Source organism: Oenanthe melanoleuca, chromosome 1 (assembly GCF_029582105.1).
Source record: "Oenanthe melanoleuca isolate GR-GAL-2019-014 chromosome 1, OMel1.0, whole genome shotgun sequence".
Lineage (NCBI taxonomy): Eukaryota > Metazoa > Chordata > Aves > Passeriformes > Muscicapidae > Oenanthe > Oenanthe melanoleuca.
This window is the reverse complement of record NC_079333.1, coordinates 29,796,151-29,816,043: the sequence shown is the minus strand read 5'-3', so window position 1 is coordinate 29,816,043 and position 19,893 is coordinate 29,796,151. Positions and strand designations below refer to the sequence as shown.

At 42.0% G+C, this 19,893-nt stretch overlaps 2 protein-coding genes across 4 annotated transcripts in view; one reads left to right on the top strand and one right to left on the bottom strand.

The window, feature by feature from the left end:
* Positions 1 to 1,232: 1,232 nt before the first annotated feature.
* On the bottom strand, positions 1,233 to 15,299 carry AQP11 (aquaporin 11). Of its 2 annotated transcripts, none has more exons than XM_056505758.1 (4): positions 15,245 to 15,299; positions 13,560 to 14,204; positions 9,373 to 9,489; positions 1,233 to 2,631 (listed from the first exon to the last, which is right to left on the bottom strand). In XM_056505758.1, exons 2-4 carry the CDS (start codon positions 14,152 to 14,154, stop codon positions 2,579 to 2,581), a joined length of 765 nt encoding a protein of 254 aa, XP_056361733.1. In that variant the 5' UTR covers positions 14,155 to 14,204; positions 15,245 to 15,299; the 3' UTR covers positions 1,233 to 2,578. The 2 variants fall into 2 exon arrangements, with proteins under 2 accessions (XP_056361733.1, XP_056361743.1); XM_056505768.1 differs by lacking the exon at positions 15,245 to 15,299 and adding an exon at positions 14,303 to 14,381.
* Positions 15,293 to 19,893, top strand: part of PAK1 (p21 (RAC1) activated kinase 1) — a 95,711-nt gene continuing 91,110 nt past the window's right edge. The window contains exon 1 of one of the 2 annotated variants that reach the window (XM_056505730.1): positions 15,293 to 15,378. The gene's annotated coding sequence lies outside the window, so the exon portion shown is untranslated. The remainder of the gene's footprint in view (positions 15,379 to 19,893) is intronic. The other variant, XM_056505700.1, reaches the window with a different exon arrangement.

Here is a 19,893-nt window from a genome sequence, read left to right as displayed (position 1 = left end):
TAGCTGAATAAATGAGGTATTCAGCATGTTATGCAACAAGACATTCTACAGGAGTATCTTTACCAGCCCCTTTGTATACATACTAATGTATTCATGTGTGTGCGTGTTTTTGTTAGGGATTCAAATGTAAAATACTCCTTTTTGCCTGCACTACCAAAACCAGTTAAATTCTTCAGTTCCTAGCTTATGTGTATTTTTCATTATTTCTGCTTCTTTCCCTTTCCCTTTCCTTTCTCCTTTCTCCTTTCCCTTTACTTTCCCTTTCCTTTCCCTTTCCCTTTCCCTTTCCCTTTCCCTTTCCCTTTCCCTTTCCCTTTCCCTTTCCCTTTCCCTTTCCCTTTCCCTTTCCCTTTCCCTTTCCCTTTCCCTTTCCCTTTCCCTTTCCCTTTCCCTTTCCCTTTCCCCTGTTCCCTTTCCCTTTCCCTTCCCCTTCCCCTTCCCCTTCCCCTTCTCCCCTCTCTTCTTTCTTTTCCTTTCTCCAGTAATTTAGTCAATTCAAGGCTTGTCTAAAAATTGTTTCTATTCTAGTGCATATAAATACAGCAACTACTTGTTAATCATCCAGATTTGTACCAATTTCTTTAAACTATATGTTGTGCCAAAATAAACAAGGCAGACATGGAGAAGTCAGATCTGATCTGACCTCTTCACTTTATGGACTTTGCTTTTGCAGGCCATGAAAATGATGTGAAAGTAGGGCCTCTAATCTAACAAATCTTGGCTGCCTGTAGGTTTGTATATCTGTTTTCTCTTTTCTTTGTCCATTTTTATGTTCTGAGGTTTATTTTTGAAACCTTTATTCTGTGGCTTCAGAGGAGACATCAAATCATGTACATTTTGAAAGACTTGTTTCTGTAAGAAATGAGGTGAAAAAGTGGGGGGGAAAAGTTATTAGGTATGGATCACTTTAAAAGGAGGTAAAAGAGATAGCAGTAAAGCAAGAAAGGGAGGGTAGAAACCACTAAAAGGATCTGTTTTAGAAGCAGAACAAGGTATAAAAATACATGTTTTTTCAGAGGATCACATCTTTTCAGGCTCAGTGTGCTGGTGTGTGGTCCTTGCCATGGAGAGTTTTAACAAGGACAAGATTCCTTTGGTAGATCTACTCACCCTACTGTCGAAGAGCTGCTGAATGATAACCCAGCAGTTCTAGTTCTCTTCAGCATATTAGCAGGCTCATTTGTTTTATTATTAATAAATGAATACAGGGTAATGGATAGGACTCTTGTATGTAAAGCACATTCATACAGTTGATTTAATTTTCCAATATAATCTTACAGGTACCTTGAAAAATGAGAAAAGATTTTATTGCAACAAGGAGGAAATTACATGGAAATATTTACTTCCCAACTCTTGCAAAAAAGATAGCTGACAATAGTAGCTGTTGAAGACTTCATCAGTTTACTGTGAAAAGCCCCCATCTGATTCCCTTTCTCTTAAAATATGGTTTGTAGGGTGACTTGGATGATGAGGCGAGGGACATTATACTGAGATCTTTGTAGAATTTATCAGCATCTCTCTTTTCAAACCAAGTAACCATAAAAAGAAAAACTGAATTTTCTGTTAAATTTGAGACGTATATTTTGGCACGTTTAAAAATTAAGCTGCAGCCAGAAGAAGAAGCCAGAGCTTCAGAAGACAGTACCCATCAGTGGTGCTTGCCTCAGCTGAGGCTATAGAGTATGCTTGTGTATGTAGATTTCCTGTAGTTTTTATCTCTGTTATTTATTCTCCTGCACTGCAGATTCATTTGTTTTTTAAAGAAGTTAAGAGCTACATAAAATGAAGGACGAATTGGAGTACTGCATGATTCATCCCTGTATACTGTCTGTGTGAAGAGGCAGCAGTAATTGCTGATAAAATGTAGAGGGTTTTGCCTAAAATGCCATTTGATGTGTGTGTACAGAATTTTATGGTATTTTATTACCATGGTTTTTTCCAACCAAGGTAAATCTCCAATGGGACAGGATGGAACAGAGCCTTCCTGGAAGAAAGTGAGGGGTTACTTACCTGCACTCAGATATTACTAAAACAATGTTGTTCATACATTGTTGTCATTTTAATTTTGTGTAGGGTGCCTCTAGAAGAGAGCTGTGGAGACTCTTCTAGGGAGTAGGGTAGCCTTTCTTCCTCTCAGAGGTAGGTATATGGGATGTAGGAATATGATGATGTCAGTATAAGAAATCTTCACCTCCCTTTTTGCAGGTGCCTTCAGTGGGAAGAAATCCAATAAAATCAAACCTTGAAAGGACAGGGTATTTCTCTAAAATGAGTTTTGCATGCTAATAAAGGTCAGCAAATGGCACTTACGGCTAAAGTGACAAAGTTTGTGTTTTAACAGTCCTTCACATTCATATGGCTTAACTGAAAATGGTGGCAGATATTCCCAAAATCCCAATATGCATTTACAAAATAATTATTTTAATACAAAGTGGTAAGTCAAATATTTCAAACATGAAATCTGAAAATACAGCATAAAGATGGCACGGAAGTCTGTCAACAGTTCTCTGAAAGCTTTGTCTGCAGATGTTGAAAATATTTTTTAATGTAGTGCTCCCAAATTTCAGGATTTGATGTCTCAGGATAACCGAGGAAAGAGTTCATCCCATATAAATGCCACAAGTATTGTACCTGAAATGAGAAGTTACAGAAAGGACCTTTATTATAAAGGACAGTACTGGTGTGGAAAATAAACATTATGTTCAAGTATTTGAGTGTCTAACACAATACAGCAGTACTTTTTTGCAAAGGAAGCTTCAACAGGCTATTCAAGTGCTCCCTGTGAGTTAATAATCTTGTTTTCCTTATTATGGTTAATGCTTTGATCTGTGTAAGCCAAGCCAAAGGCAGAGTTTGGCTGGCTGAAGCCAACACAGGCACCTTCCTGTTCCTGATCAGGACTCCTTTGCAGCTGGATGTATAAATGACTGAACTAGCAGCTTAACCTCCATCTCTCACCTGAGTTTGTTAGCTGCATCTCTTTTGATAACCATGTGATTTTTAGGTACTGCCAAGTGGGTATAGGATAGTGTTCTTTTTTTTTTTTTGAAGATCCTTTTAATTTAGGGTTTATTCTGAAGCTGAAAAAATGGTAACATTATAGAAAGTGTACAATTCTCACAAAGAGACTTCTATCTCAAGTTGGAAGGGACCCCAAAGGGCATCCAAATACAGCTTATTATGACCTTTTTTTGTACTGCAGGAAAAAAAATCAGTTTACTCTTTCAGAGACGATGAGGACCCTGCTTGATGGTGCTGCCCACACGTAAGCTTGTATTTATGAAACTTCTTAGATCACAAAAAAAGCTTATTGAAAGGGGTTCTGTTTAGTCCAGTCTGCCACTCATTGCAGGACTTTGCCTATGCTGAATGGGTCAGTGAAACTTTCCCCGGCTGAGTTCCAAAAACATCCATGCTGGAGACTGTAGCATTTCTCCAGGAAACTAATTTCAGTATTGCTGCACCCTTCCTCCTGAATGTTTTCCTGGAGTCTAAACTGAACTTCCCATGGCCCTGTTTGTGGCCTTGCTTGTTGCTGAAAAGAATGGTTAATCTCTTGTAACTACTCTTGAAATACTGCTTGAAACACTTAAACAGGCTTAAAACACACTTTCATCTTATTTTTGCAGCCTAAACAAGTCCAGTTCCCTCAGCCACCCATCTTAGATTAGGTACTCTAGGCCCTTCATTGTCTTTGTGGTCCTCCACTGACTGGATCCTGTTTTTGAAACATTGCTCTTGAAACCACCCATGTTCCAGATATTACCTCACAGGCATTGAGTAGAAGGAGGCAATAATCACAGAATCAATTTATTTGGAAAAGCCCTGTGAGACCACAGAGTCCAGCCTGTGACCAAACACCACCATGGCAATAGATCATGGCACTGAGTGCCACATCCCATCTTTCCTTAAACACCTCCAGGAGCAGTGACTCCAACACCTCCCTGGGCAGTTCTTTCCAATATCTAATCATGCTTTCAGTGAAGAAATTCTTTCAAATGTCCAACCTAAACCTCTCCTGGGACATCTTATGCCTATGTCTTCTAATCCCATCACTTGGGAGAAGAGACTGACACCTCTCCTGCCCCAGGTGCAGCCTCCTTTCAGGCATTTGTGGAGAGTAGTAGAGTCCTCCCTAATGGTTAAACAACTCCAGCTCCCTCAGCCACTCCTCACAGGACTTGTGGTCCAAACCCTTCACCAGCTCTGCTGCCCTTCCCTGGACCCACTCCAGCACCTCAATGTCCTTGCTGAACCGAGGTGCCCAGAACTGGACCCAGCACTCAAGGTGTGGCCTCACCAGTGCTGAGTACAGCTGAGTCCAGTCACTGCCCTGGTCCTGCTGGTCACACTATTGTTGATACAGGCCAGGTGCCATTGGCCTTCTTGGCCACCTGAGCACAGCTGGCTCATGTTCAGCTGCTGTCAACCAGCAACCCCAGGTCCCTTTCTGCTGGGCCCCTTTCCAACCACTCTGATCCCAGCCTGCAGCCCTGATGAGGTTGTTGTGGCCAAAGCATAGAACCCAGCACTTGGTCTTGTTGAATCTCATGTTGATGGTCTCAGCCCACCATTGCAGCCTGTGGAAATCCCTCTGCAGAAGTGCTACTGAATCCCAAACTGCTGAATCGTGCTTTTTCTTGCAGAGAGACCAAACTGTTGTGAACCAAACTTCAATTTGGGTCCCTGGTAAACATACTGGGGAGTATGAACTCCCAGTACTGACCAGCATACTCTGCATGGTATTGGCCACCAGCCAGGTGTCAACCCATTGATTATGACAGTTTGAGGTCAATGCTTTAGCCAATCTTTATTCCATCTAACATTCTTTTTGTGTGTCTCCACTTTGGGAGGTGGTATCAAAAGCCTTAGTGCTCCTTCTTCATTCCCACATGCATTCATCACAGAAGGCATCCAAGCTGGTCAAGCATGGATTACCCTCACTAAGTCTGTGTTGACTGTTCCTGTGTTTATCTTTGTGTTGTTTACATGGTTGGAAATGGATTCCAAGACTAGATACTCCACCATCTTCCCACTGACTAAGTGAGAACAATTAGCTTATGGTATTTGGCTTCTCTCTCCTCCTTCTCAAAAGCAGGCAGGAACCTCCTCCAACTCCTGTACCTTCTCATAAATTAAGGACAATTCCAGCACTGGCCAACTCTATCTTCATTTCTAGGCAAATCCCACTAGAGTCAATGCATTCACAATCACATATGTCATTCCTATTTATTATTCCCTATTTATTGCTTCCTTTCCAAAACCTTACTGATTTACACAGATGTTTGGGAGCAAATTTTGCTTGGGAAGACTGAGTGGTACCTCAGCCTTTTCCATGCCATCCATCACTAGGTTGTCTCCCCCATCCACTGATCGACCTGCATTTTCTCTGGACTTTTTTTGTGATTAGTGTATTAGTAACTCTGCACATCCCTGCTCTTAGTTCCAGCTGACCTCTAACCTTCCTGACTTTGTTTCCAAGTGCCTGTGCAAAGCTCTTATACTCCTCCTTTGCTGGCTGTCCCAGTTTCAACTTCTTACATGTTCTCCTTCGTTGTAGGGAAGCTCTTTGTCTAGCCAGCAGGGAAAAGCTTTTTGTCCAAATTCCCAGTCTAACACTATGTGACAGATTCCTTCTGCACATCTAAATCTATTACTGAGCTCTCATGAGCTTTTTGTAAAAATCACCTTTTCCCATTTATAGCAGCTTCCAAGGGAATTAGTACCAACACAGCAATTCCCTAAATAAGCAGAATTTTGTTTTGAAGTCCAAAGTCTGGACAGCTCTGCTATTTACCTTCCCAGTCTTCCTCTGCACCCTGAACTCTTGTGAGGACTACAACCCAAGTGGCCACATTCAGGACCCTTTCTTCTCTATAAGTGGTCCAGTTCAGCATTACCACTCCCTGACCCTTTAGTATTTGAATTAGACATAATTACTGACAGTTTCTAGGAACTTCATGGATTGCATCTACTCATTGCATAAGAGTTTTCACTCTGTCAGGTGATATCTGTGGAGCTGAAAACCCCTATGAGGACTGGGTTCTGGAGTAGTAGGAGTAGTTTTTTTTCCAGTTGTTTGTTGAAAACCCCCTTTGCTTGGAAGTCCCTGAGATACTGAACACTTCACTGCACACAGACTTGGAATTCTTGTTTCTTTGCTTAAGTGTTCTGAACTTGCTGGCAGCCTCAGAATAGCCTTTCCTCTGAGCAGAAAGGTCAAAGTCTCACCTGTTGCCTTCTCCCTTGCTTGCTTCCTCCATTTACATCTACTGCTAAGTGACACTTTCTAAGGAATAGTATTAGTCTTTCTAGTAAAACTGATCTAAAGCAAGGGGCCTCAATTCTGGTTTTATAGTGTTAGAAATGTAGCAGGAGGCTAGGCCAGGCTGGATGGCTTTGAGCATCTTGGTCTAGTGGAAGGTGTCCCCTAGCAGGGGGGTTGGAACTGGATGGTCTTTAATGTCCCTCACTTTACAATACAATTCCATGATGTGCTAAGCTGACACCTGTCTAGGAAAGAGCATTTAATTTTATTGACCTTATGACTGTCTTGTCACCAACTCTTCCATTCATAGCTGCCATCACCCTGGTAACTGAAAGAGCAGCATTATCTCAGTCCCCACCATTACTGATGGTATAATCATGCCTGGACAACTAACATGAATTCCTTTGGCAGTAAAACAGAAACCATCTTTGTTCCACTTGTCCTTACTTAGTCTGCGTTCACAATGCAGAACTTAGGCCTGCCTGTGCTCAGTTATAAACACTTGCTGGCATCTATGTTTATTGCAGGAATCCAGAGTTTAATGCTGCTGGACAATCACCTTCACCAGAACATCAGTGAAGCTATTTTGAAAAATGAGTCATTAACTACAGCTTCAAGATTAAATTCCTGAAAGACCATAAGCCACCAGTAGATTTGTTTATCATAAAAGAAAACTTCCATTTCATCCTTGTCTTGTAAAAGTGATAATCTTCCTCTTCTTCCAAGTGTCCTTTCTAACATTGTTTACAATGTGTGCACAGCCAGATCAGAACTCAGTTATATACTGAACGCTCTCCATTATCCTTGCCCTCATGGATTTTTGCTACAGCCATAAATGAGAATATATTGCACTTTCTACTGGCAATTTTAAGTTTCATGATGTTAGTCCATGGCTCTACTGTGAGGTAGTTATTACAGCAAAACACAAAAGAACCCTTCTGAAAGGGTTTCCCCTTGTAAGAACAAAGTAATTTAAACATCTAAGAGGCTGATGTTGGAAGAAGTAAGACATCAGATTAGCATGTCACTGTGACTCTGCCAGTTTCTAGGAAGTCTGAAACAGCACTTCTGCTAACACATGGATTCTGAAAGTAGCTGTTACATTTGAATTTAAAATATTCCTTCCTTCATCATCTTTCATGATTCTGCTTAGGGGTTGTTTCCACAAGAATTTATCATCCTAACAGGTCATTTTCCTAGATGCCTCATCATTTTGTCCAATCATGAAAGAAAAAAATATATTCCTATTCTTTTCTTATTTTCAAAAAGTGTCAGAAAAAGTTCACTTCATATTAAGATTTGTAGATTTGCACTCGTGCATTCATCAATTCAGTTTTCAAACACAGCAATCTTCTCTATACTTCTACCTCAGACACTATATTTGTTTAAAATTCTTCATTTATAAGGTCTCTTAAATGTATCCATGAAACATCCTTGTTCTGTAATGAGATATTCTTATGACCAGTAGATTACTCAGTCCTTCAGGTGATCCACAGTTCTGAGATCTGTCACTAAATGTTGGCTACAGTAGTGACACTGCAAGAAGTGACGTGTCTTGAGTATTCACATCTTTACAACTGCTCAGTCTGGAGGAGTTCCTTCCCCTCATAAATCTAGAGACAGCATTCAGTGTATTCTCTATGTATATTCTAGATGTTAACTAATGACAAACCACTGTTTATGAATTTTTACAGAAATGTAACATTGCTTCCTAATGACATTCTAAGTTTCTCAAGTCATGGGTCCATTTCAGTTAATAACAGTTGATTTTCTTACATCAAAAATCATCTGGAAGTTTTCTGCAAAGCTGTTCTGCAGGACACATCTTGGCATGTAAGTAGAACATGGGGTTTCAGAATGCCTCCTATTTCTTTAAATCACGTGCCAAAGGACTAAATCCCACATACTTACAACCTGGAAAATCTTTAAATGGTTATGAGGTTGAAATCAGTTAATGAAAGCTAAAGCTGAACTGTGAGAAATATGTGGTCTGTCAGAACCTGACCAATGCTGATCAGCTTTGCCTATGGCATTTTACTAATTACTCATTGAACAGTTATCAAGCTTACTCTGTTGTTTAGTCATCCTGTTTAGAGATCTAATTCAGCAAGATTATATTAAAGTGAATTTTAGTTGGAAGTTTAAACTTCCGTCTTTGTTTGCAGCTGACTGAGAGCCAAGGCAAGTAGAACATGCACAGACGTGAACTCAAAAAAGGAAGTTTTTGGTCATAACAGGAGCCCTTTCCAGTGTTTCCTGTGTATGTTTTACATCCTGCTGTGCCTTCATCACTGTTGTACCTTCTAATAGGATTAACAGTCATGAAAGAACTTGGGATTAGCAGACTGCTTCTTTATATACCCTAAGCAGAAAGCTCAAGATTTGTAGGGACCAACTGTAAACAAACAACAGTGTGGAGTATCACATGGAGCATTTTCATCTGCACACAGCTAGAAGTCAAAATCAATAGCTTCCAAATTAAAACCATAACTTAAGTTAGAAAAAAAACCTGGTTGCTAACACTTCTTATTCTTAAACTAAGAGCAGACCATGTCCAACAGTGACTAGGGGAAAAACACAGGATGAGAACTGCAAAGTTTAGACACTATGGGGATTAAAGATTTGATATCATAAAATGGTAATTGAGAAAGCATATTTAAGGCACTTGTCCTAATACCTGTGGGTAGGTTTTTTAAAACAATTTATCATCTCCATGTTTTTGTAAACTATCACAACACAAGACAGACACTGTGTGGTAACCAGTATGTTTCTCTTTTTTAAGTTAATCTGACTGATATTTACTTTCAGGTGCGGACCACATGATCTTTAAAGGTCCTTCCCAATCCAAATGATTCCATAATTCACTAAACCATGCTGCAGGGACTCTACATAGAGCATTAAAAAAAGTTTAAAATACACAGCCTGCATTTGCAAAATGAAACCACAATTCTGAATTACTTCAACACATACATTATAATTTACTGTTTTCTGGGTTAGTTTAGTGCAAAAATCAAGCACTCTCAAATAAAGAACATTTACTTCTTGATTTATGAACCATGTACTAAATAGCACTTTCTCAAACACATAAAGTATGAAGAACTTACCTAAGCATGGTGCTATCCAATATACTAGTGAGTAACTCAAAAATTTGTCATAGAAACAATCTGCATGTAATGAAAAAGCCAGTGCTGGGTTAAATATTGCTCCTGTGAGATTTCCACCTGCAATAGGATGTAAACAGCATGAAATCAAACCATCTTTCTTAATATTTACTTTAAATTCAAATGCACCATTACTACAAGAGATCTACATCCTGCAATAAAATGTATTAGCAGAAACAGTTTGAATAGGTAAAACTCTTCTGAAGTTATTCACCTGATGACACAGTAAACATTTTAACCGTTTTCTCAAAGGCTTTAAAACATGCAAAGGGTGAGCTATAACTTCCTTTATCTCTTTCTAGCAAATATTCTTTAAAGAGATAGGTCTGGCCAATGCTGAATGTTTCTATTGATAAAGCTAGAATAGCTAGAAGCTATTTCTGTATCATGATTTTAGAGGAGACAGAAATTACATAAGTCATTACATTACAGCCTCGTGAAACATATATGCAAGATAAAAAGCTGTCAAGTAATGTTCTTACTAAGCTGACCTCTATACTTTCTTATAAGAATACTAATATTATTATATCAATGTACAGAATGTTAAGATTTTCACATGGTATAAGAACTGTGGGAAAAATCTATATGTTGTTCAAAGAAAAGGAAAGCAAGTGCCACTCCACTGTCTTGTAGAAGGAAGCCAAGCATCTTTCCTTGCCTCTGATTTCAGATGCCTAAATATTTTCTAAATAACAAGATCCAAGCACATTACACTGGGGACTAAATTATAATTACACTGCAGATGAACCTGGAGCTAAGTGTGTTTAATTCTGACGTATGATTTTTCTCTCTTTGCAATTCTGCAGAAAAAGCATTACTCATAGCTAAATTACCTGTATTCCTGTGCTGTTAGCTACTTACCACCCCATACCTGTTTTATCTATTAACCTATTCCCATAAAATATTCTATAATTGCATCTATATAATTCCTTACAGCTTATTCTTGACTTCTCCCCAAATAAGCTTGTATGAGCTTTGAACCCACCCTTTGTACAAAAACCTGCTGCTGTAATCCTCATTTGCTACGACTGTGCAATAATTTATCCAAAGTTTTAGTAAGGTCTTTGTCATTCTCTTCTGTATTTTTCTTTCCATATTCTCCTTATTATTTATTTTACTGTTATTATAGTTCAGGAAAATTTTAATCTTTGTTTGCCTACTCAGTTTACTGTGGTTTTACACTTGTTCTCAAGAATAAGTCAGATTTACTGTGCAGTCTGTTTTTCTGCACACTGACATATTAGCAATGTCCACGGTTGCCAGGAAGCCCAGCTACAATAATTTACTTTGCTTTAATCTATTTATGACTCCACTGTTTCTGCTTTTATATCCACAAGCATACAGTTGAAAACAGAATTCCACTCTCGGGATGCGGTTGATGAACATTAAGCATTAGACAGAGTTTTAACTGCTGTATTTCTTCAATATTTATTACTTATAACTACTGGAATATCAACCATAGACCAGGGGCACCACTATAATCTTACTTAAAATTATTCATTTAACACCTCAGTCTGTGTACCAGAAAAGACAAATTATTTTATGGCAGAAGAGGTGTAATCTCTTTGATGGGGCGTGCATAAAAACTTTAAAAGGGGAAGTAATGCCACACAGTGCATGAAAAATTTTACCTTTTTGCCTTTGTTAAAGGAAAAAAAAATTAGGAAGAAACTCAGAATTAAAAATATGTATGTCATATGTACCTTGTTAGGCTCAGAAATATCTAACCAATTTCATATGATTCTGACTTAATTGTAATGCTACCTGTAAAGGAAAAAAGCCCTCAGAAGGTGCATTTTTTTAATCCCCAAATAAGTACTTTCCCAAAGGTATTATGCAAAAATATTCTTTACCATCTTGTATATGGTCTGTATACTTAGCTAATGAATCATTATTAATGGTAATATGTAAAGACATGCTGTTCTTTTTTTTTTTCCTTTATTTAGTAGAAAAAAGAATGAAGCAGTATTGGAGCTTTTGTGTACAGTACAATACTACTATAAAAATTAGGTTTGTGTAGGGCTAAATATAAAAAAAAAAATCCAAATATTTTAAAATACTAAAAAGTATAAGAAAAACAAAAATAACAGCTTGTAATTTTGAACACACTGTATAACCTGATGTTATTTGTTGGAGTAAGGTGCATGGCAGACCTATAAGCAATAAACAAAGAAGTGCAGAAGATTTCCTGATAATGATCCAACCCAGCTAAATTATGCATCTGTCTGTCATCACAGCCTGCAGATGAGAACTCACCCTGCTGGAGGCCACTACTTGTGACACCTGATTTGTAAGTGACTCTCCCTACTGCATGTAAGAAGTAGAGGTGGGACAGACATGGTTAGGGCAATGCCATGAGATCCACAGGATATCTGGTATATGTGCAGCAGCCATCATCCATGGCCACTTACCAGGCTCCTCATTACTGCCTCAGCTATGACAGCATCTGAATACATTTATATTTTTACAGTAGACAAGTAGATTTTAGTTTAAAAGAAATGCAAAGAAAAATGTCCAGGTAGCACAGGGTGTTGTGCAAGAGAGGTCTGAGGTTTCCTAGAAGTACGTGCAGATCGATTGCACCAGAGAGCCCCAAGTTTATGGCACAGAAGGGCACTTGGTACACTCAGCCTTCACGTGGCACACTGAGCCTTCTCCTGCTAGGAAAAGATAGGAACCTGGCCAGTGACTGGGGGTGACTTCTTGTATGGATTAGCTAAAAGAAAGGCAGTATGATATATATTATTTTATATGACTCTTTGCTAAGTAGGAGAAGAATGTTAGGAATCAGGAGTCCAGATTTCTGTGCTTGTAGAAGAGGGAGGAGGATACTTGGCTACACTTTCACCAAGCAGCTCAGAAATATCTTTAATGTCCTCAAATGCACTGACACCTTGCTTCTGCTTTTAGAAAGTAGTTCAAATTGCTAAGTTAATTCCCAAAATTCCCCGCCGACTTTTAGGTATTACTTAATATATCTTTCAGGTATTGACTAATTTCAGCTGAAGATAATGAGTAAAGATTTTCACATTACTATATCTGAAAATGTGACTGTACACTGTTCTAGATGCTATTATGTTAAATAGCATTAATACAGCTAAACCTTTAGGACAAGGCATCAATGACATCCTGGATGTTTGCAGGTAAGAGAAGTTATCTCCCTCTCTCAAAGGGATTTGCTAATTCCTTAGATGACTTTTTCTGTGGTGGGAGCAGTAGCAACAGTAAAAGTTCTGTAATCATCTGTTTCACCTCTCTAAGCCACACAATCTCCTTGCCAGTAGGAGAAGGACTCCCTGCAGGGCAGTCCTCAAGTGACCTAACAACTCTTGTCACTTCGGTGGGGACAAAAGGGAACATCAACAGTCAGAAGAACGTTCAGACTGACTCCCCTCACCTCTCCCTTCCCATTGGTCCAGAGAGGATGCACAGGTGACAGCGTCCCAGCTCTGGGAAGCAGGAGGTGACAATCAGGTAGTGAAAGGCAGGGATACAGACACACATGGCATTACAGACAAGGGAGACTCTAATAAAACAGGCACCTATTTTTTCCCCCTTTTTTTACATTTGGTCTCATGAGGTATTATTTCTGTATGCATTCCACAACCATTCCCACTTGTGATTTAAGGAAGTAGCTAAATAAATTGCACTGATATGAATTATGCATTATTTAAATGCAGAGTTTCCATATTACCAGTCTGTATTCTGCTGTTGCTCAATCAGCACTTTCTCCTGATGCAGCCAGTGGTGCTCTCCCAATGTCATTTAGTAATCAGAGCACATAGTATGAAATCTCTCACGCTGCATAAATAGTTAAGATTATGAAACAATCCTTCACTGAGATATTTTAACACTTAGCCATATGTACTTGCAGACTTGACATCCCTTTAACTGCATAACTCATTTAATTCTTAACTCCCTACCTGCCTGGAATGCAACCAGGCAAACTTTATATAAACGCCAAATGAACTTTGCATATGTAGGCCGACACATGAAGAAATCATCCAGGAAAGTCTAATTTAAGAAAAAGCATTTTGCATCTTAACATTTCTAAGAAAACAGTAAGAACCCCTTCCATTACAACTTTATTGCAGGAACAGAAGAAAAAAGAAAAAAAAAAAAAGACTAACCTGCATACACGAGCATGGTGATGAGAAGAGCAATCAAATGGACTCTGTATTTGGGATTAACACTTTCGGCTCGCAGGACGGCCAGCTGGAAAACGACAGAAAAGAGCAGTTCTATGCAGAACGCCTGCATCTCTGTAGTCTGCATGGGGCTGCTGCAGCCCTGCGAGAGCGCTCCGAGATGCGGCTCTGCCATCTCCAGACTCCAGATAAAGTGCATGACCACCCTGGCGAGCAGTGCAGCCGCGAACTGAGCGGCGATCTTGAGTGCCCCCATGGTGGGCGATGTGCCGCCGCCCCACATGGGCTGCAGGGTCCCGCAGGGATTGCATGCGCTGCCGGCGAGCGTCAGGCCGTGCAGGACGGTGAAGCCGTAGGTGAGGGTGAGGGCGGTGTGCGGCTTCGGCTCCACGTTGCCGAGCAGGCTGAGCTCGTTCGTGCAGGCGCAGATCTGGAAGGTGCTGAACATCTCCACAAGGAAAGCGAAGAGGAGCGGGCGGGAGCGCAGCCGGCGCCGGGCCAGCCTCCGGCACAGCCCCACGGTCACCACCACGCCGGACATCAGCAGCAGGGAGCTCCCGAGCCCGCCGACAGCCATGCCCGGAGCTTCACAGGCCCGAGGGCTCGCCGAAGGTCCAGCCCCGCCACCTGCGGGGAGAGAAAGCAGGAGAGGGAGCGACAGTGCCCCCGCTTTCCCTTGGAGGCAGGAGCAGCCTCTGTTCCCACCTGCCAGGAGCCTGACTCACCCTCCGCCCGGCGGAGCAAAGGGCAGGGGCGAGGGCAGGGGGATCCCGCTTCCTGCCAGGGCACGGGCTGGGACAGGGACGCTCTTTCCCTGCGGTGGAAAAGCACGGGGAGAGCAGCGGGGAACGCGGCTCTGCTGCCCCCTCAGCCCCTCCGCCGCGGCACGGACCGGGCTCCCCTGTCCCCTCAGCCTGCCGGAGGACAGGGAGGGGAGGGAGGGCCTCGGCTGCCGGCCGCGGGGAGCGGCGGGGGAGCCGATGTGCCCGGCGGGACCGGCGCTGCGGCGCGTCCGTGTGTGAGGGAGCGGTTCCACCCCGGCGCGGAGCCGGGCACGGGCTCGGCCGCGCCGCCCCCTCCGGCGGGCGCTGCGGCACCGCGCATGCGGGCGGGGCGCGCGGGGCGCTGAGGGAGCGCGGGCGGCAGGGAGCTCGGCGGGCTCGGCCGGGCCGGCACCGGCACCGGCACCGGCACCGGCACCGGCACCGGCACCGGCACCGGCACCGGCACCGCCGGATCACATCCCTCGCCTCGCCGTCTGCAGCCAGCTCGAGAGAGAGAGCTGGGTATTTGTTTAGGGTTGCGCAAGCCTGCGTGCTCGGTGCCGCTCAGCAAAAGGAGCACGCCAACTATCGCAACTTTTTTTTTAGTGTTTAAACATTGTAGCGCACACAGGCATTGCAGAATCACAAAAACAATTAGGTTAGAAAAGACCTTTAACATGACATGAAGTCCAGCCTGTGACAGAACACCACCGTGTCAATAGACCATGGCGCTGAGTGCCACATCCAGCCTTTCCTCAAACACCTCCGGGAACGGTGATCCCACCACCTCCCTGGGCAGCCCATTCCAATGTCTGATTACCCCTCCTGTGAAGAAATTCTTCCTACTATCCAGCCTAAACGTGCCTTGGCACAGCTAACGCCTCTCATCCTGTCCCCTGTTACCTGGAAGAAGTCACCGATCCCCACCTACAGCCTCCTTCCAGGGAGCTGAGAGAGATGTGGAGAGATGAGGCTCCCCCTGAGCCTCCTCCAAACCAGAGCAGGCACCTCCTGCGCCTTCAGCCACTCCCCACAAGGTTTGTACACCGACTAGAAGTTACATAGTTCTCTTATTAATTAGTACTCTATCTTCTATTGGTTAATGATTCTCTCGCTTCTCATGCTGATTAGCCTGCATGCTCAGTGTTTATCTGTTTGGAGTCGGTGGATTTCTTGGGTCAGTGGTCGGGATCTCGCCCTGCCAGAATTGCCTTTTACCGAGTTGGAGCTGATTCAGCACAGTCGTTGAGTTGTCTTTATTAGTTTCTTTCTTATCTTGTGAGTTCTGCCAAATGTCCTTGTGGCCTGTAAATTCTGTGTTGTGTCCACTATCTGTGGTGCATCCTTCTTCCCAAGCTCCCCCTAGGTCTGAGGTCATGGAAACACGTTGGACTCTAAGCCTTTACAAGGCAATTCTACTGACAATTAATTTGTGACACCACTTAGAGCTTGTTGGCTGCTCTGTTTTCAGGAGGAAAGAAAAACCTTTCTTGTTGATCAGCCTTGAAATATATGAAGATCAAACATTAGAGAGCATCCTTTCTTAAGAAAATGTTTACATTTACCACAGTTTATAACAAGAGGGGTTTATTTCCTGTGTTTTTGGGAACTTGGTGGTGCAAAACGGAGGTGTGCAGATCGATTCAGCCTCTTCCTCCCCCTCACTTGCTGGGAGAAGGGTGTTTGACAGAGTGCCCAGAGGAAGCAGGTGCTGATTCTTGGGCTTCTCCAGTGGAAGCAATACTAAAAATAGGCATCAGCCTCATTCTGCTGAATGTGGTAACACTGGCATTCATAGCAGGGCCCAAATAGCATCAGGACTGTCCTGGAAAAATAGGCATGGGTTCCTTTAGGATAATTCTTTGGGTCAGGTAATGAGAAGGGTGAGCCCAGCGTGAGGTAATTGGGAAATGCACCCTGTCCTGTTAGGTTGGGGCTGAGGTTTCCTTCAGTCTCTCCCTGTGGTGCTATTTTGCAGTATTTGGAACGGGTTGTACCTCTTGCCAGAGTGTTTTTCTGGTGGGAAAAGAAAAAATGCCCAAGCTCTGAGCACATGAATGGTTGTGCCATGTGTTATTGGGTATGCTGATTCAGTTTTCACCCTAATAAAACAAAAATAAATGTGTTTTGTGGTGCTTCTCCTCCTCTCTGTCACTGATTGGCACTGTGTTTTTAGGGGTGTCCAGATACTGATTTTATGAACTCTAAAACTGAAGTGCTGCAAACAGCAGTAACTACTGTGCTGCAGTTCAATGCACCTGCAAGGAGGGGCAAATGCTGAATGTTTTTCCAGAATTCCAATATCCAACTAGTTTTGCCACTAGGTGGCATCAATGACAGTTTGTCAGACCTTGCAGGAATGACTTTTGCCCAATCAAAGTCCACACAGAGTGTTTCTTGCAAGGAGGCAATACACAGATATAATATTACTTACAAGCAACAACAGCAAGTTTTTAGTTGAAGGTCGACCTACCATAAAGAACCAAGTTGAAACATATAGAATTATTTTTCTAGAAAGGAGTGACATGACAAGCTCTTTCTCATTTCCAGAAATGTAGGACCATTGAGATATCTGGGCTTAAGAAGTCTAGGGATAAAAGAGTATTTGGAAGGTGTATTTGGCTTTGAGAAGTAGGGTTGTTTTTAGCAGGAGAGGGGAAGAACAGCAGTTGAACAGTGGGGATATAAAGAGAGGAAAGGAGAAAATGACAGAGCAGTTAGTATTTGGCTTTTACTGTTTGTACAAGGTTAGATGTCAAAAAACCTGAGTGAGGCAAGGCAGGAGACACGACTGTGTTAAGCCATTACATAAGTCTCAAAACACTACAGTGAAAACTATGCATTGAAACAACTGCTTTTCCCAGCAATGATGTTCTGTAGATGTAATGTGGAAGAAAGAAACCCTGGTCTCTTTCAGAGCCTTGGACTGTTACTTGTGTGTATGACCAGCTGTGAAATTGTCATTTTTAAACAGACTAATAAGGTGTTTGGTTTAACAGCACGGTCTTGAGGTGGGTTACTGGAGTGTGGACTGGAATTGATTGCATATTTCAGTTACCTGTACAACCAGCTGTGAATATTTTACTTCCTGGTATACATATAATTGTATTTTTTGACCACTAGAGGGTAGTGCCATTCCAAACAATTGCTTTTGGTGTGCTCCTATAGCAGCTTTATTTTGTATTCTGCCACAAGGAGGTGAGAATAGTAGATCTCCTACAAGTTCAAACCCTTAATTTTGTAATTTGTAAAAGCAAGTGTTCAAGCCTGAAATGTCTCTTAAAATTCACTTTACAATACATATTGAATACTGAATTAGTATTCAGTATACTGAATATTGAATTAGTTAGGCTCATCAATTTCTTCCTCTTGGTGGCATTGGTGGCTCTGTCTCATTGCAGGTTGTCCTTGTGTATGTTCTCTCCTCCCTGAACAACATTCCCTCATGCTCCTGCCCGCTCTATACCAGTCATCTATAATTTCCCTTTTATCACAGTCTGATTTGTCCCATTTTCTTTTCTCCTCATTTCAGAGTCCCTCTACATCCTTTTCTCCCATGTTCCCTTCCATGCAAATCAGTCTTTGTATTTTCCTTCCTATTTGTGTTTATTCCTTCTTTCCTTCTTTGCCCAAGCCCTTGTATTTCTTGCTTTTTCTGTGTGCAGTTAACTGTTCTTAGCTGTGTATATGGTTTCAACCCCTTTCCTTCCTAAAATTCCCTCATCTACTTCCTTTTTCTATGGCAGGCTGAGTCATTTGGAGGGTATCAACATGCCAAGAATTCTTGGATGGGTTTTGCAGGGGTGAAATTGGGCATTATCATGCTGGGAAATGCTGGCAAATGCCACATTAATGTTAATGAATAATTGCAGAGGAGCTGAATCTGTAGTTCAGGTAACAATACACCAGGGAATCTGTGTGCCCTGTTTTTTCTGTTGTGGTTCAGTTGGTTTCCTCCAAAATTAGTCGATTTCCACTGACATTTAAAGCTGCATTGGAAATACAGAGAGTAAAAGTAGTCATAGTGTCTCCAAACAGAAAATTCTTGTTGAGCAGGCCCTGGCAAGCTCAGGCAGAGCTTTTCTTAGCAAGTGGCTGTGGAGGTTTGGGACATATCCCCTTCCTGGCTACATTTCACAGCAGTTGGATGCCAGAGCCAGGATTTGCACCAGCCGGAAGTTCTGGTGTGCAGAGAGAGATCCCAGTGCATGAGCAGTAGGGAAGAGTGGGGGATCACAGCAGCAGGGGAATTGCTCAGTACACAGGAGTCTGAGCTCTTAGACAATGCACCCAGGAGCCTTTGATTTCAGGGCAAGAAATGCCACTGCCTGTGAGGGCTCATTGGCACAGATTGAAGTGTGGGAATTGCACAGACTCTCTAAAACTCTGCTGATACCAGCAAATTAAACAGTGTCAGGGATGTTCCTGAGCACCAAACTCAGCTGTTTCTACTGCCTCTCATAATCCTTACATGGTTTTAGCCTGGGCCAATGAGCAGTATCTCAGAATACTCCAGGGTGTGGGTTAGGGGATACATGCTGCTGTTGCAAATAGGCAGACTGTGCTTTCACTGACTTTTTGAGGCTTTCATAGACTGTGGACATTGGATGCCCTGTGCCAGCTGGCCTCAGGGGCAGAGACTGGACCCAGACTTGTTTAATTTACTAATATGAGTGTAATCACAGTGACTAGGCCTGGCCACTGGACTGAAAATCTGTTTTTGCAAACCCTGTTTGGTTTAGACACCAGGAACTGAAGGGAGGTTGCTTCCATCTGTTCCTCTACTCTGCCTCCAAAGGTTACTGCCTCATACAAAAGGGCCAGAAATTTAATTGCTCTTCAATCATGACAGGCCACCTTGGACCTCTAGTACTGAGTTAGACTACTGATTTTTGTTTTCTCATCACTCATTTCTCACCATTGGCTTTGATGGGAAGGACAATTAATGCTATTTTATGACATGAATCATGGATGAAGGAAATCTCTAAACCACCTGATGTTCATAACCTCTGAGGTAACAAGACATATGCAAATTAATATAGATAAAATCACCACTTGGGAATGCCCTGACTCATATGCAGGACCTTGAACTTGGCTTTGTTGGACTTCATAAAGTTTGCAAGGGCCCACTAAATTCACTCTAATCAAAAAAGATAAAAGTTTATAAAGCTAAAGGCAGAGAAGAAGCTTCACATTTTTTAGGTGCTCTTGTTTTTCAAGGCCATTTCTCATTTTTTTATTTGTTCCCCCCCCACACTCCTTCTGGATTATGTAATACAAAATAATCCTTAGCTTTGCCTTTCTTAAGTGTTGCTGTTAGCTGCCATAGCCCATTCATGATAGTAAAGTGACACTTGCTAACAAAAATTGCACAGTATGCAGTCCTTCATCTTTTGTTCCCATGGTGTTGCTTTCCATCTGTTTGAAGCTTGTTCCAGAATCAAGCTGCCTGCCTTAAAACATGGTTCTGTATTGAACAGGGAGTCTATGCAGTGAGTGCTTATTGTCTCAATATATCTGCTACACCCAGCTTTCAAAAGAATGTTTAAGTT

Excerpts from the sequence above, each read along its gene's own strand:
- AQP11 (XM_056505758.1), bottom strand. The coding sequence starts at position 14,154 with ATGGCTGTCGGCGGGCTCGGGAGCTCCCTGCTGCTGATGTCCGGCGTG. Across the intron at positions 9,490-13,559 it reads CACCATGCTCGTGTATGCAG|GTGGAAATCTCACAGGAGCA; the intron begins GTTAGTCTTTTT and ends ATCCTATTGCAG. Across the intron at positions 2,632-9,372 it reads TTGGATAGCACCATGCTTAG|GTACAATACTTGTGGCATTT; the intron begins GTAAGTTCTTCA and ends TTCTCATTTCAG.